Source organism: Equus caballus, chromosome 31 (assembly GCF_041296265.1).
Source record: "Equus caballus isolate H_3958 breed thoroughbred chromosome 31, TB-T2T, whole genome shotgun sequence".
Lineage (NCBI taxonomy): Eukaryota > Metazoa > Chordata > Mammalia > Perissodactyla > Equidae > Equus > Equus caballus.
In genome coordinates this window covers 10,786,354-10,800,265 of record NC_091714.1, presented here as the reverse complement: position 1 = coordinate 10,800,265, position 13,912 = coordinate 10,786,354, and the positions used below count along the sequence as shown (strand labels likewise).

General features: G+C 43.5%; 1 protein-coding gene across 27 annotated transcripts in view; it reads left to right on the top strand.

Moving 5' to 3' along the window:
• Positions 1 to 12,175, top strand: part of ARID1B (AT-rich interaction domain 1B) — a 413,107-nt gene extending 400,932 nt beyond the window's left edge. For all 27 annotated transcript variants that reach the window (XM_070256330.1, XM_023633152.2, XM_023633155.2 and 24 more), the window contains 4 exons: positions 2,204 to 2,300; positions 3,723 to 4,506; positions 6,765 to 6,895; positions 9,047 to 12,175. In XM_070256330.1, coding sequence (XP_070112431.1) covers positions 2,204 to 2,300; positions 3,723 to 4,506; positions 6,765 to 6,895; positions 9,047 to 10,771 — 2,737 coding nt within the window. In that variant the 3' untranslated portion in view covers positions 10,772 to 12,175. The remainder of the gene's footprint in view (positions 1 to 2,203; positions 2,301 to 3,722; positions 4,507 to 6,764; positions 6,896 to 9,046) is intronic.
• The last annotated feature ends 1,737 nt before the right edge of the window (positions 12,176 to 13,912 follow it).

The window sequence follows — 13,912 nt, the reverse complement described above, 5'->3', positions numbered from 1 at the left end:
TTTATGGTGTTTGCATTCTTCCCTATGAATGTTTTAAACAGAGAGAATGCTTTGCTCCCTAATGAACATCTTTGGGAAGAGCCACTGCACAGGCTTCACTGGAGCTGCTTTTCAGGGTGGCATCTTGACATTATTATGGCAAGTTAGGTTGCAGTACTGATCAGATTTTTTTTTTTTCTTCAATTTTTTTTTTTGGTGAGGAAGATTGGCCCTGAGCTGACATCTATGCCAATCTTCTTCTATTTTGTATGTGGGATGCCGCCACAGCATGGCTTGATGAGCACTGTGTTGGTCCACGCCCAGGATCCGAACCCACAAACCCTGGCTTCCTGAAGCAGAGTGTGCAAACTTAACCATGGCGCCACCAGGCTGGCCTCCAGATTTATTTTTAATATACTAGAAGGAAAGTCACTGACATGTCCCTGAGAAGTAACAGAAGACTGCTTCCTAAAACAGTGGCTTAGGGCCACTCCTCTGTGTGAAGACGGCCCCGGACTTTAATACTTGCAACAGAAGCTCCCTTCCCTGGGTTCGTGTGTCCTCTACCTCCCTCATAGAGAGGTGCTCCGAAACGAAGCCTTTAGTAGAATATTGGTGATCTTTAAAGGAAAAACACGGAGGCATAATAGAAGTCTGTTTTCCTAGCCGTAGCCACGTTGGCTTCCCTCAGGACAGGGACGGCTTTCGACCGTTTCCTTCAGAATCGGGTGCATGCTGCTCCTCAGAGACCACCCCGGCCAGAGCCGCCGCCTTTCATCAGTCCACATGCTGGGGTCATAGGGAGCGGTTACATCGTGAAAAGGCTTTCCTGGTTTGATACAAAGGGAAAAAACGTTTGAAAATCAATATTTTACCAAATAGGGTTTCTTTCTGGCATTTTCTCTGAGCCTGGTTCTTGAGATTACAAGGCCATCACGTGCTCAAAGTGATATAAAACTTTCTGATAGTCATTTAAAAATCTAGGCTTCTAATTCTTACCCTGGCTATAAGTGTGGTGAATGTTCGTCTGTGGTGTCTGCAGGAATCAGTTCACCGCTGTGTAATGCTGAGTGTCCCGAATCAAGGATTTTACTTAAATTTGGTTTTTGAGGGTCCAGGAAAAGCTATTGATTTTTTTTTTTTGGTTGATGAGATTAGAAGAATAGTTGTCCTGGGACATATATTCTTAAAGGAACCCAAGCAAATGTACTTTTCTGTTTCTTCTAGAATGCGTTCTAGAACATTGCACCGCCTTGGTTTAAAAGTCACTTTGGCTCTCCCACATTGGAGAGAGGGCGTTACCGCATTGCTCAGTTTTCTCTTCGCAAAGTAGACTTGTTCAGCGTAAATTTGATTTATGTCCATTATATTTCTTTCCTCTTAGCTCTAAGCTTCCTTCTAGATGTCAGTGTCCTTGGCAAGAACTTCCCTTGTGTCTGTTTTACATGTGATATTCTCAAAATTCGTTTATTTTCTTTCTTATACTCAATCCTTGATCAGTTTAAGAATATAGTCACTCCAAGTATTCCTTCTTACAAGATTCAGTATACTAACTAAGCCAGGCTACTTTTTATGGTATTTCTAACTTCTCAATATAGTAGAAATTGAAAAATAAATGTATTGCTCATTCCCATTTATACATGCAAATCGTCCCTGTTATTCTTTTCTGTAGCCTTTTACGGTCATAGGACTTTGAAAATTTGAATACTTATATCTATACAATTATTAGCCAACTCAGTATCGTTGGGAGTAATTTTGAAGTGTCTCTTTAGAAATTTGGACATTTGATACTCACAATAAGAAAGTGAGAAGTAGCAACATTTTCCCCGATTCTGTGTCCACGTTCTGGTACTCCTGGAAATGCTGCTTGCTTCTCGGATTCTTTCTCTTGTTTCTTGCTCTCACTAAGACTTCACATCCTGGTGCTGCCGGACGTCCCGGGAACTTGGGCGGGTGGGCAGGGCCTCCCCTTAGAGCGAGGCTGGCCTGTCCTGCAGGAGTCCTGTCACACCTATTCGCCAGGGATTGGCAGCGTTCCCAAAATGGGTGTTCCCATCCTTCTTGCTGAAAGTTCAAGTGCTGCTGCCCAGAGTGCCTGTTGGGAGATGTGTGTGGTGAAGGAAGGACGGCTGTTTAGGGAAGAGTTTCCAGAAATGGGCTGTTCATTTCCCTCTTGGCCTGAGGTCCTTTGTAAATGAAGCTTTCTTCGGATGCCTCGTTCCAGGCATGAACCTTACGGGCAGCAGTACCCGGGCCAGGGCCCTCCCTCAGGACAGCCGGCATATGGAGGACACCAGCCGGGCCTGTATCCACAGCAGCCGGTGAGTTGGCGAGCGGTGTACAGCTCTGTGCTTTCTGTTTAAAACTCAAACTCGGGTTGCTTCAGAAGTGTTTTAGAAAGCGTAACAAGATGATTCGGTTTATTGAACAATCACGATATATTTGTTGATGCCAGAAGATATTCTTAGGATTTTGATGTCAGCAAATTAAAAATAGCTCTTGATAGATGGTATCCTGAAACAAATATAACATGTTGTAAGAAGTTAAGGGCACTCATCCTTGTAAATAATAAGAAACTCAAGTATATTTGAAACATGTGTCTGTTGTATGTACTATCGTATCAAACGCCATTTTAGAACAGAAATTTGTCAATATGTTTTAAAGAGGATATGTAGAAAAAAACAACTTAAAATATTATCTACTAATACTGAAAGTTAATTGGCTTTTTAAAATTAAGATATTACCCCCACCTATTTTGACCGCATAGGATAGGTTTGTGCTGGTTCATGCAGCCATTGCAGCTCAGAGGCGACGGTTTGTGCAAAATCTTCACCTTACAGCTACCACTATGATGCAGAGAATTGCACATCACGCTGTGGCTTTTCAGACCCAGGAATCTGCTATTTCTAAGCAGCATTTTAGATCTGAGACCTCTTATAAAATAGGGGAGGTTTTAAACATTTATTTAGTTTTACTGGAGCGTGTAGGCACAGTGGATTATATTATTAAATCAACTAAAGTGAAAGAACACTAATTAATACATCAGCATCTTACTCACATCAGGGGCCTCCCACCCTGATCAAGCGCTGGTCCCCCTGGTGTCCCCAAGAGGAGAGCTTAGTAACAGGCTGCGCCCTTCCCCGTCCTCAGAGGCCGGGGCCAGCGGCTTTCATGGGAGAGTTGTGGACAAGCTGGAAGTCGGGGCAGGGGCTGTAGAGTGTCGGGGGGCAGGGTAGCATGTGTCCAGTCTGAGGAGCCAGATCCCGTCCGTGCACAGTGCTTTTCTGTAAATTAGGCCTCAGAAATCTGTGTAATCCGGGAGCCTTTCAGGCTGGCCCTCAGAATGCTCTATCCGTTCTGGTGAGAGTTATCCTTCTGCCCACTGAGGCTGTCTTCGTGGAGCTCCACACCCCTGTCCAGCACTGCCCACGCGGTGTCCCGACACCACACTCCCCCAGTATTCCAGCCCTGGAGGTACAGGAGAGAAGCCTTTTTTTTTTTCACCCACAGAACATTTTAGACACCTGGAAACAATCTTTGGAAGCCCTCTTGGAGTACGTGACATGGCGTTATATGATACTGAAATATAGGACGTAAATTGTTAGTCCTTAGCTGTTATCAGAGCTTCCCTTATTCGTTGTGAAATGAACATTCCACCAGGTAATAATGATTTTGCATAATTCAAGTGTGCGATTGTACCTGGAAAAGCACATCAGTGTGACTCGTCTTTATGTGAATTTCAGAATTACAAGCGCCATATGGACGGCATGTACGGGCCTCCAGCCAAACGCCACGAGGGGGACGTGTACAACATGCAGTACGGCAACCAGCAGCAGGAGATGTACAACCAGTACGGGGCCTCCTACTCCGGCCCAGACAGGAGGCCCATCCAGGGGCAATATCCGTACCCCTACAACAGAGAGAGGATGCAGGGCCCAGGGCAGATGCAGCCGCACGGGATCCCGCCGCAGATGATGGGCGGCCCAATGCAGTCGTCCTCCAGTGAAGGGCCTCAGCAGAGTCTGTGGGCGACACGCAACGATATGCCTTATCCCTACCAGAACAGGCAAGGCCCGGGTGGCCCTGCACAGGCACCTCCTTATCCGGGCATGAACCGCACGGATGATATGATGGTACCTGATCAAAGGATAAATCACGAGAGCCAGTGGCCTTCTCACGTCAGCCAACGTCAGCCTTATATGTCCTCTTCAGCCTCCATGCAGCCCATCACACGCCCGCCTCAGCCATCCTACCAGACGCCACCATCACTGCCGAACCACATCTCCAGGGCGCCCAGCCCCGCCTCCTTCCAGCGCTCCCTGGAGAGCCGCATGTCTCCCAGCAAGCCTCCCTTTCTGCCCTCTATGAAGATGCAGAAGGTCATGCCCACTGTGCCCACGTCCCAGGTCACGGGGCCGCCCCCCCAGCCACCCCCGATCAGACGGGAGATTACCTTTCCGCCTGGCTCTGTAGAAGCATCGCAGCCTGTCCTGAAACAAAGGCGAAAGATTACCTCAAAAGACATCGGTGAGCTTTCCCCAGGCTCTGTGCCTGCAAGGAGTTCCCGCTGTGATCTAGAAGTTTACTTTAGTTAGACGTAGTTCCTGTTAATCCCAGAGGGGTGACATTCTTAGGACTCCAACCCAGCAAGACGTGTTTTTGTGTGGGAGCAGTAGTTGGAAGCCACTAATCTGAGTCAAGCAAGAGTGCCAGAGAAGAGTGTGAATTAAAATAGTGTTTTTACATTGGAGCATTATTGTGAGAGAGCAGAGCTCCAGGGGAGAGACCATGGAATCCTCAGTAACTACGTAGTACGTCTGGGCTTAAAGATTTGACCTTAACCAATGCAGTGTGTGCGCTAAGGTGGCCTGGGAAAATTTGAAGGCCAGCCACTCTGTGGTTTTGGTGACAACATACAGACAGTGAGTTTCCCTGGGAGAAAGTAGAAGCCTGAATATGCTACATAGGTAGATATATGGTGTGATACATGGAATTTGATATGATGCACAGAATCGATGTAACCCGCACAGCACTGGTAGATAGGAGGCAAGGCACTCTCTCAGTAGAATGCAATGGTGCCGTTCGTCCTATTTCGGATGTTCTGAGGACTAATTAGAGCTCTGGACTATCTGGGAATGCACATAGTTTTTCTGCATTATGTTTAAAGTACTTTTAATACAGCAAAGGACATTATAGATCTCAGTTATGTAAAAAAAATTTTCCAAAATCACTTGCCTTGAAATCATTTGCAGTGATTAGAAAAATTAAAGATACTAAATTAAAGATGTTTTCAATCATTGGACATTAAAGAGATATAGAGAGAGATAAGGGGAGAAAAGTCAAGAGTTTTATAGAGAGAGGGCTGCTGGAGGCGAGAAAAAGATACAGACACGGGACCATCTTATATATGGAAATATATATGTAAAAATATGCACATATATTTGTGTGTATATATGTTTACATAAACATATATTTAAATTTTTATAAAATTTCTTAGCGCACGTTATACCAGTATTTGTCTTCAGCCTATGGAAATTTGTGTTCCTTTTTAAAAAATATTTGCTTTTTCTATTATAAAAGTATTGTGTACCTATCTCAGAAAATTGGAAAAGTAGGTGAAATTAAAATACAGGTGGAAACCCATGGTCCCCTCCCCTCCACACACGTGCTTCCTCCTGGCGCCTGGTGTTGGCTGTGCCTGTGGTGAGTTCTGGTTGCACGGGTCTGCTGGCACCTGGGGCCTGCTGCTTTCCTGGGCCGGCTTCCGCTGAAATTTCAGACACACAATAGGGCTCCTCCTCTCGCCCCATCTTACGGCAATCTTGCAAATGTTTTATCTCATCACTCTGTCTTCTTCAGTAACAGGAACGGGGAAAACAGAAGTACAACCCTCTGTTTCCCCTTCTCTGGCTCAGGCCTGCCTCTTCGAAACTCTGAACGTTCGAAGTGCTGTTATTCGTCGACAGCGCGTTCTGAGGTCAGGAGCTCAGAAATAGAAGAGGACAGCATGGGAAAATCCCGAGTTTCTATCAGAGAATGTGCTGTTTGGGAATTACATTTTGCTTCCATTCTGCATATTTGCCAGCCGTCTGAAGATGCCACCTTGAGACATTTGTGAATGGAGCAGGCCGGAGAAGACAAATACCATTTTTTGGGTTGACTCAATTATTAAAGCTCTGATGCGTCATTACAAATTCTGTCAGAGGCTAAAAGACAGAAGCGGGCGATGAGAAAGGACCATTTGAGCTTAACCACTGCCACCTCTGGAAGCACTTGGGCTCGTGTTTAACCCACAAAGCAAAAAGATCTTAAACAAGGGCAGGCCCGGTGGTGCAGCGGTTAAGTGCGCATGTTCCGCTTCAGCAGCCCGGGGTTCGCCGGTCGGGATCGCAGGTGCGGACATGGCACCGCTTGGCAAGCCATGCTGTGGCAGGCGTCCCACACGTAAAGTAGAGGATGATGGGCACGGATGTTAGCTCAGGGCCATTCTTCCTCAGCAGAAAGAGAAGGATTGGCAGCAGATATTAGCTCAGGGCTAGTCTTCCTCAAAAAAAAAAATAAAATAAATTTTTAAAAAACATCTTAAACAACAAAAGTGTTTTAGTAAAGCCATCACCTTCCCTTTAAAATCTGGAAACGATCGTGTTTATTCCTCAGAACATTTGCTTAAAATCAGTATTTAACTGAACATTCCACTTCTTTTTTCTTATCCTTTTGTTACTTTTTCTTCTTTTGTGCATTGAGTTAATATTAACCATATCCTCGTTCTCTGCCCTGTTTTGTAGTTACTCCTGAGGCCTGGCGTGTGATGATGTCCCTTAAGTCAGGTCTTTTGGCTGAAAGTACGTGGGCTTTGGACACTATTAATATTCTTCTCTATGATGACAGCACTGTCGCTACTTTCAATCTCTCCCAGGTAAGCAGCCCCAGTCCAACTGGGACCAGATTAGAGTAAGAAAATTAAGTCGTGTGTAACGCTTTAACGGATGCCCACCGTGATGAGCACCCACCGCCTAACCTTGTTTATCTTTGTAGTTGTGTTAAACCAACGCCAACCAACGTAGAGGTGTCTGAAGGTTTAGTCTGGAATCATAATTCATTTCAAACTTTAGTGTCGGTACACACATACCTATGTTTCTCATAAGAAAACAGTGATCTTGTGTGTGTGTAATAGATGATGGTAGTAAAATTAAATTGTTGTTTAGAATGAGTGTTAGCAGGCCAATGGGGATTAATCCACCTGTAACATAAAATTATTGACTGTAGTCAGTGCTGGATATGTAGCTTGCAATGGGACATCACTCTACTTTCCAGGGGAACCTAATGTCATTCTTTTAATTAAACAAAAATTGCAGAAAATGTGTAATATATGTAGAAGTAGAGAGAACAGTTTAATGAATCCCGTGTACCCATCATTCAGCCGAAACAGTTATGAACTCAAGGCCAGACTCGTTTCTTGGTCCTTCCCCTCGTTTCTGCCTCTCTCCAGGTTGTTTTGAAGCCGTCATTTGAGAGCCTGCCACTTTTAATGAGCTTTAAGCTCCCCTTTATGCAGTGCTCGGCTGAAGGTCGATTCCAGCATAATCCCTTTAGAAGAGAGAAGGGGAGCTGAGGGTTCGGAAAAACGCCCAAGAGTCAACTGAGCTAAAAACTTTTAAAGAAATATTTAGAAACAAAAATGAGAAAAGGTTATTTTCCCTGCTGTGTGTGAACAGCTCTCTGCTTTTGCTGAAAAAAGCCAAAACTCCTCATTCCCTTGCTTCTATTGAGTAGGACCAGAAGCTTCTCCCTCCTCTTTCTTCTCTCACTGAAGTTGTCATCACAGCCCTGAAAGGCAAGGTTTCAGGAGATAGGAAGTTATTAATAAGGCCGTAAGCCCTGCATGAAGTCCATTTTAACAGAAGTATTTAAAAAACTTAGACTGCCTTTGCTAGAGTAATGAGCTTCATCCTTAGGCAGGTGAACTGTTGTTGATCACATGTCTTCAGAACCAGCATTGCTCCAGCACCTTCCCTTGCCCCCACCCTGGGAAAAAGTAAACTTGGGGGTGGGAGGGGCGTGGAACACAAACCTCCACTTGAAAAATTATGCCATCATATCCTAAAAGCAAGTACTTTATGGCTGGTACGTGGATTTCCGCTCACTTCTTATTTATTGTTTCAAACCCACTTTCAGGAATTGACAGCAGGATATGAAAGTATGGTTGATTTCTGTAACACCATCGTTAACGAAACCTTTCTATTACTCACTTACCGTTTATCCTCCCTGAATGTGGTGGTGTGGCTGTTGAGGGACGGGAGCTGGGCGATTGCTAATCATGGAATATATTGATTTTCTGGACACAAACATTTGCTTAAAGGAAACAAAACGCGTTCTCGTCGTGGCTTTCGTCTTTCAGCTAGAGTCGTGATAAGTGAAATGTAAAATTGCATTCTGTGAAACATTCTAATTCATTTGTCAGGGACTAAATTGATTTGTTTTTAATTTTCTGTGTTTATGAGCTACTACATTGCTGAAATTATCTTCTCCCAACGATATATGGAGAACGTAAATTAGAGTAACCTATGGCACCTGAGACAAAAATAACCATAAAATCCTAAGAATAACAGCCATAAAAATCCAGGCTAGCAAGTCTCAGATAAATAATAGAAGAGAGCAGACTCACTTTGGGTGAATGCGTCCATAAAATGCATCTCCCCACTCTGCCGGTAAGGAGTGCATTGTATCTAAACCAGAAAAAGGGAGACAGGACAACAAAGCACCCCCTCATCAATAACATTAGAAATATGAAAATAACAAGTCGGTTTTCATGTCGATCATACAGGAAAGTAAGCAGCAAGTGAGAAACATGATAAATGTCGGTTTGGTTAATAACGTAGAATTCAGGAAGGCAGTTCTAACTGATAATGTAGTTTCTCTTTCTCGGCTCAGACAAAAAGGAATGAAAACATGTGAAAATAATCGTAAAAATGTATCGAGAGCTATCAGGATGTTCGCTCTTCCCAGTCTAATCTGATGTTATGACGTTTTACCTGTTCTCTTCTTGTTCTGTTCTCCTCCTCTCTAGTTGTCCGGATTTCTCGAGCTTTTAGTAGAGTACTTTAGAAAATGCCTGATTGACATTTTTGGAATCCTTATGGAATATGAAGTGGGAGACCCCAGCCAAAAAGCACTTGATCACCATACAGCAAAGAAAGATGATAGCCAGTCCTTGGCGGACGATTCCGGGAAAGAGGACGAAGATGCTGAATGTATTGATGACGAGGAGGACGAGGAGGAGGATGAGGAGGAAGACGGTGGAAAGGCAGAGGCCGAGGATAAGAGCAGCATGCCTGTGACCTCTCCCGACGCCACTGCAGACCCAAAGGAGAAGCCCAGGCAAGCCAGTAAGTTCGACAGGCTGCCCATCAAGATAGTCAAAAAGAACAACCTGTTTGTGGTCGACCGATCTGACAAGCTGGGGCGTGTGCAAGAGTTCAACAGCGGACTTCTGCACTGGCAGCTGGGTGGTGGGGACACCACCGAGCACATCCAGACTCACTTTGAGAGCAAGATGGAAATCCCTCCTCGTAGGCGTCCCCCTCCCCCTCTAAGCTCCGCAGGTAGAAAGAAAGAGCAGGAAGGAAGAGGAGATTGCGAAGAGCAGCAGGAGAAAAGCATCATCGCGACCATCGATGATGTCCTGTCCGCTCGACCAGGGGCGCTGCCCGAAGATGCAAACCCTGGTGCCCAGATGGAGAGCAGTAAGTTTCCCTTTGGTATCCATCAAGCCAAAAGTCACCGGAACATCAAGCTGCTGGAGGACGAGCCGAGGAGCCGAGACGAGACTCCTCTCTGCACCATTGCGCACTGGCAGGACTCTCTGGCTAAGCGCTGTATCTGTGTGTCAAATATTGTCCGTAGCTTGTCTTTTGTGCCTGGGAACGACGCCGAAATGTCCAAACATCCAGGCTTGGTGCTGATCCTGGGGAAGCTGATCCTTCTTCACCACGAGCATCCAGAGAGAAAACGAGCACCACAGACCTACGAGAAAGAGGAAGATGAGGACAAAGGGGTGGCCTGCAGCAAAGATGAGTGGTGGTGGGACTGCCTCGAGGTCTTACGGGATAACACGTTGGTCACATTAGCCAACATTTCTGGGCAGCTAGACTTGTCTGCTTACACGGAAAGCATCTGCTTGCCAATTTTGGATGGCTTGCTGCACTGGATGGTGTGCCCGTCTGCAGAGGCTCAAGACCCCTTTCCGACGGTGGGACCCAACTCTGTCCTGTCGCCTCAGAGACTTGTGCTGGAGACCCTCTGTAAACTCAGTATCCAGGACAATAATGTGGACCTGATCTTGGCCACGCCCCCGTTTAGTCGTCAGGAGAAATTCTATGCTACGTTAGTTAGGTACGTTGGGGATCGCAAAAACCCGGTCTGTCGAGAAATGTCCATGGCGCTTTTATCGAACCTTGCCCAAGGGGACGCGCTGGCAGCAAGGGCAATAGCTGTGCAGAAGGGGAGCATTGGAAACTTGATAAGCTTCCTAGAGGATGGGGTCACCATGGCCCAGTATCAGCAGAGCCAGCATAACCTCATGCACATGCAGCCCCCGCCTCTAGAACCACCTAGCGTGGACATGATGTGCAGGGCGGCCAAGGCCCTCTTGGCTATGGCCAGAGTGGACGAGAACCGGTCGGAATTCCTTCTGCACGAGGGCCGGTTGCTGGATATCTCCATCTCGGCCGTGCTGAACTCTCTGGTTGCGTCTGTCATCTGTGACGTACTGTTTCAGATTGGGCAGTTATGACATCCGTGAGAAGGCAGCACTGTGTGAGTGAAGACTGGAGGCTCCCGTGTAACTAGCCATTTCTGTTCTTGTCCATCCAGCGTAGGAAGAAGGAAAAGAAAATCTTTGCTCCTCTGCCCCATTCACTATTTACCAATTGGGAATTAAAGAAATAATTAATTCGAACAGTTATGAAATTAATATTTGCTGTCTGTGTGTATAAGTACATCCTTTTGGGTTTTTTTTTTTCCTATTTTGTTTTGTTTTTTTAACCAAAGTTGCTGTCTAGTGCATTCAAAGGTCACTTTTTGTTTTTCACAGATTTTCTTTTTAATGTTCTTTTCCATGTCGTATTGCATTTTTTTGGGAAGCAAATTGACTTTAAAGGAAAAAGTTGTGGCAAAAGATGCTAAGATGGGAAAATTTCACCACACTGAGGCAAAAAAGGTGAAAAATTATCAGTTTCCTAGGCGTGTTATTTTCAGACAATGAAAAAATAAAAACTTGTATCCCATCGCCCAAAGCTCTGTGCAATAGAAACTTCTAGAAATGTAGGTATAGGGGCTCAAGGAGATGTGTCAGTCAGTAGTCAAACTATGAAATTATACTGGTTTCTCCACAGGAAAATGGTTACATTAGGCTAGGAGCAAAAACAATTTTTTTTTAAGTTAAGATTGAAAATACGTACCTGACAACGATCAACGGAAATTGCTTCCTCACCACTACTGTCCTGTCTGCTGTCTGTCATTTGATCTTCACATGACAGTTCTTCACAATTCCTTTAATCATTTTTTAAATATTTTTTTTACTGCCTATGGGCTGTGATGTATATAGAAGTTGTACATTAAGCATACCCTCATTTTTTTCTTTTCTTTTTTCTTTTTCTTTTTTTTTTTTTTAGTACAAAGTTTTTAGTTTCTTTTTCATGATGTGGTAACTACAAAGTGATGGTAGATTTAAATAATTTTTTATTTTTATTTTATATATTTTTTCATTAGGGCCATATCTCAAAAAAAAAAGAAAAAATACAAAAAACAAAAACAAACAAAAAAAACAAAAAAAAGAGGGTAATGTACAAGTTTCTGTATGTATAAAGTCATGCTCTATTTCGGGAGAGCAGCTGATCACAATTCGCTTCATGAATCAAGGTGTGGAAATGGTTGCGTATGGATTGATTTAGAAAATGGTTACCAGTACAGACAAAAAAGAAAAAAATCCAACTCAAAGGAAGAAACACAACTTCAAAGATTTTTCAGTGACAAGAATCCACATTTGTATTTCAAGATAATGTAGTTTAAAAAAAAAAAAGAAAAAAACTTGATGTAAATTCCTCCTTTTCCTCTGGCTTAATGAATATCATTTATTCAGTATAAAATCTTTATATGTTCCACATGTTAAGAATAAATGTACATTAAATCTTGTTAAGCACTGTGATGGGTGTTCTTGCATACTGTTCTAGTTCCCTTAAAGTGGTTTCCTAGTAACCAAGTTATTTACAACATAGAGGGGAACACAGCCGTGTCCCCACGTAGTCCCTTGTTACAAAGCCCTGAGGTCGGGAGCGACTTTCAAGGGGTTACCTACTTTAGAGAGGGGAGCAACAGTTTGATTTTCTCAAATTATTTGGCTAAGGAGTCTTCGTCTGAAGCAATCAACTCTAGCGACACTGATGTATGAGAATTTTCAGTGTATATGGGAGGTGGCTGCCCACCCACGAGGTGAGATCTCAAAGGTGTCTCACTCTGCCTTTTATAACCCCAGCTTAATTTTCATCAGAGTTCAGTCTATTCCATGTCTCTCCTTCGTGCCTCCAAGTGATTTTGCATTTAGTTGACTCCACCGTGTATAATATTTATATTGTGCGATGTTAAAAAGAATATGTTATATTGTATGTGGTGTACATAGTGCAAAGTGGTTATTTCTATTTCAGGGCATATGAATATTCTCATATTCCTTCCTACCTGGTGCACAGTAGCTTTTTAATACGAGTCACTTCTGATTTCAACTTCTTCCTGGGTCTTCGACTGTTATTGTGTAACAATCAATTTCTTGGAAACTGCTGCAGAATGCAGCTGTTAGTGGCTCCTCTTCCAACTCTCCTCACCTCACCGTGCCATTCACAGCACACTCACAAATGCCGCCAGATCTGTCATCCGCGTGCACATTGCTCACGGTCACACGTGGAAGAGTTAGATGAGAGCATGCACTTAACAATCAGAGTGTAAAACGTGACTCTCTAGTGTTATGAGGGAAAAATATGGTTTTCTGCAAGCAGCCTCATCACTTATCAGCTCCCACATTACTTAGACAGTCTTCTTACAGAACAATGCAGCCAAATACATGTTGAATTAAAAACCCATTTATAATTCTTTAAATAAATCTGCTTGCTAAGAACAGATTTGAATGCTCCAAGCTTCAAATATGGAGATTTGTAAGAGGGAATTCAATATTATTCTAATTTCTCTCTTACAGAGGATGAATAAAAGATGTGTACAAACTTTGAAATTATCTAAGATCCCAATTCTTTTGTCAATCAAAAGAGTAAAATCATTACAAAAGACTGTTGTCCTGGTTTGAGTTGTAAATGATAGCTAGAGTCTGACCATTGACCAACAAGTTTTTACACACTGGTGTGCAATGCGGTCTCTAGAACAATCCAGGAAGACTAGCACCCTTTCTTTCTATATCCTCACCCCAGAATCAAGACCACGGAAGCCCATGAAGAACTTACAGCCGGCCTGAGATCATCTTGCCTACAAACTGAGTTATTACTTTGTCCTAAAAATTAGTTGGGTTTTTTTCCCCTTATAAGGGTTTTCAGAAATTTACAGGATGCCCATACTTTAAATGTGTACCCAAAAAAGATAAAAATAAAGGTGCAAAGAAAGTTTAGTATTTTGGAATGGTGCTATAAAGTTGAATCTGTTGATATTTGAGTGAATTTTTTTAATGTCACATACGAGAGATTATTGGGTGGCATCTCTTCAGAAATAACTATTCAAATGTTTTGTTTGAGGTTGAGAATGATACAGACTCACTTTTTACTGGTGAATGTGGCCTATTCAACAACTAGTTAAGCTGTTTTTTTAAAGTTATAATAGAGAATGACTTTTTTAAAGGGGTATGGGCAGTTTGACAATACAATGTAAGCTATTAACTACC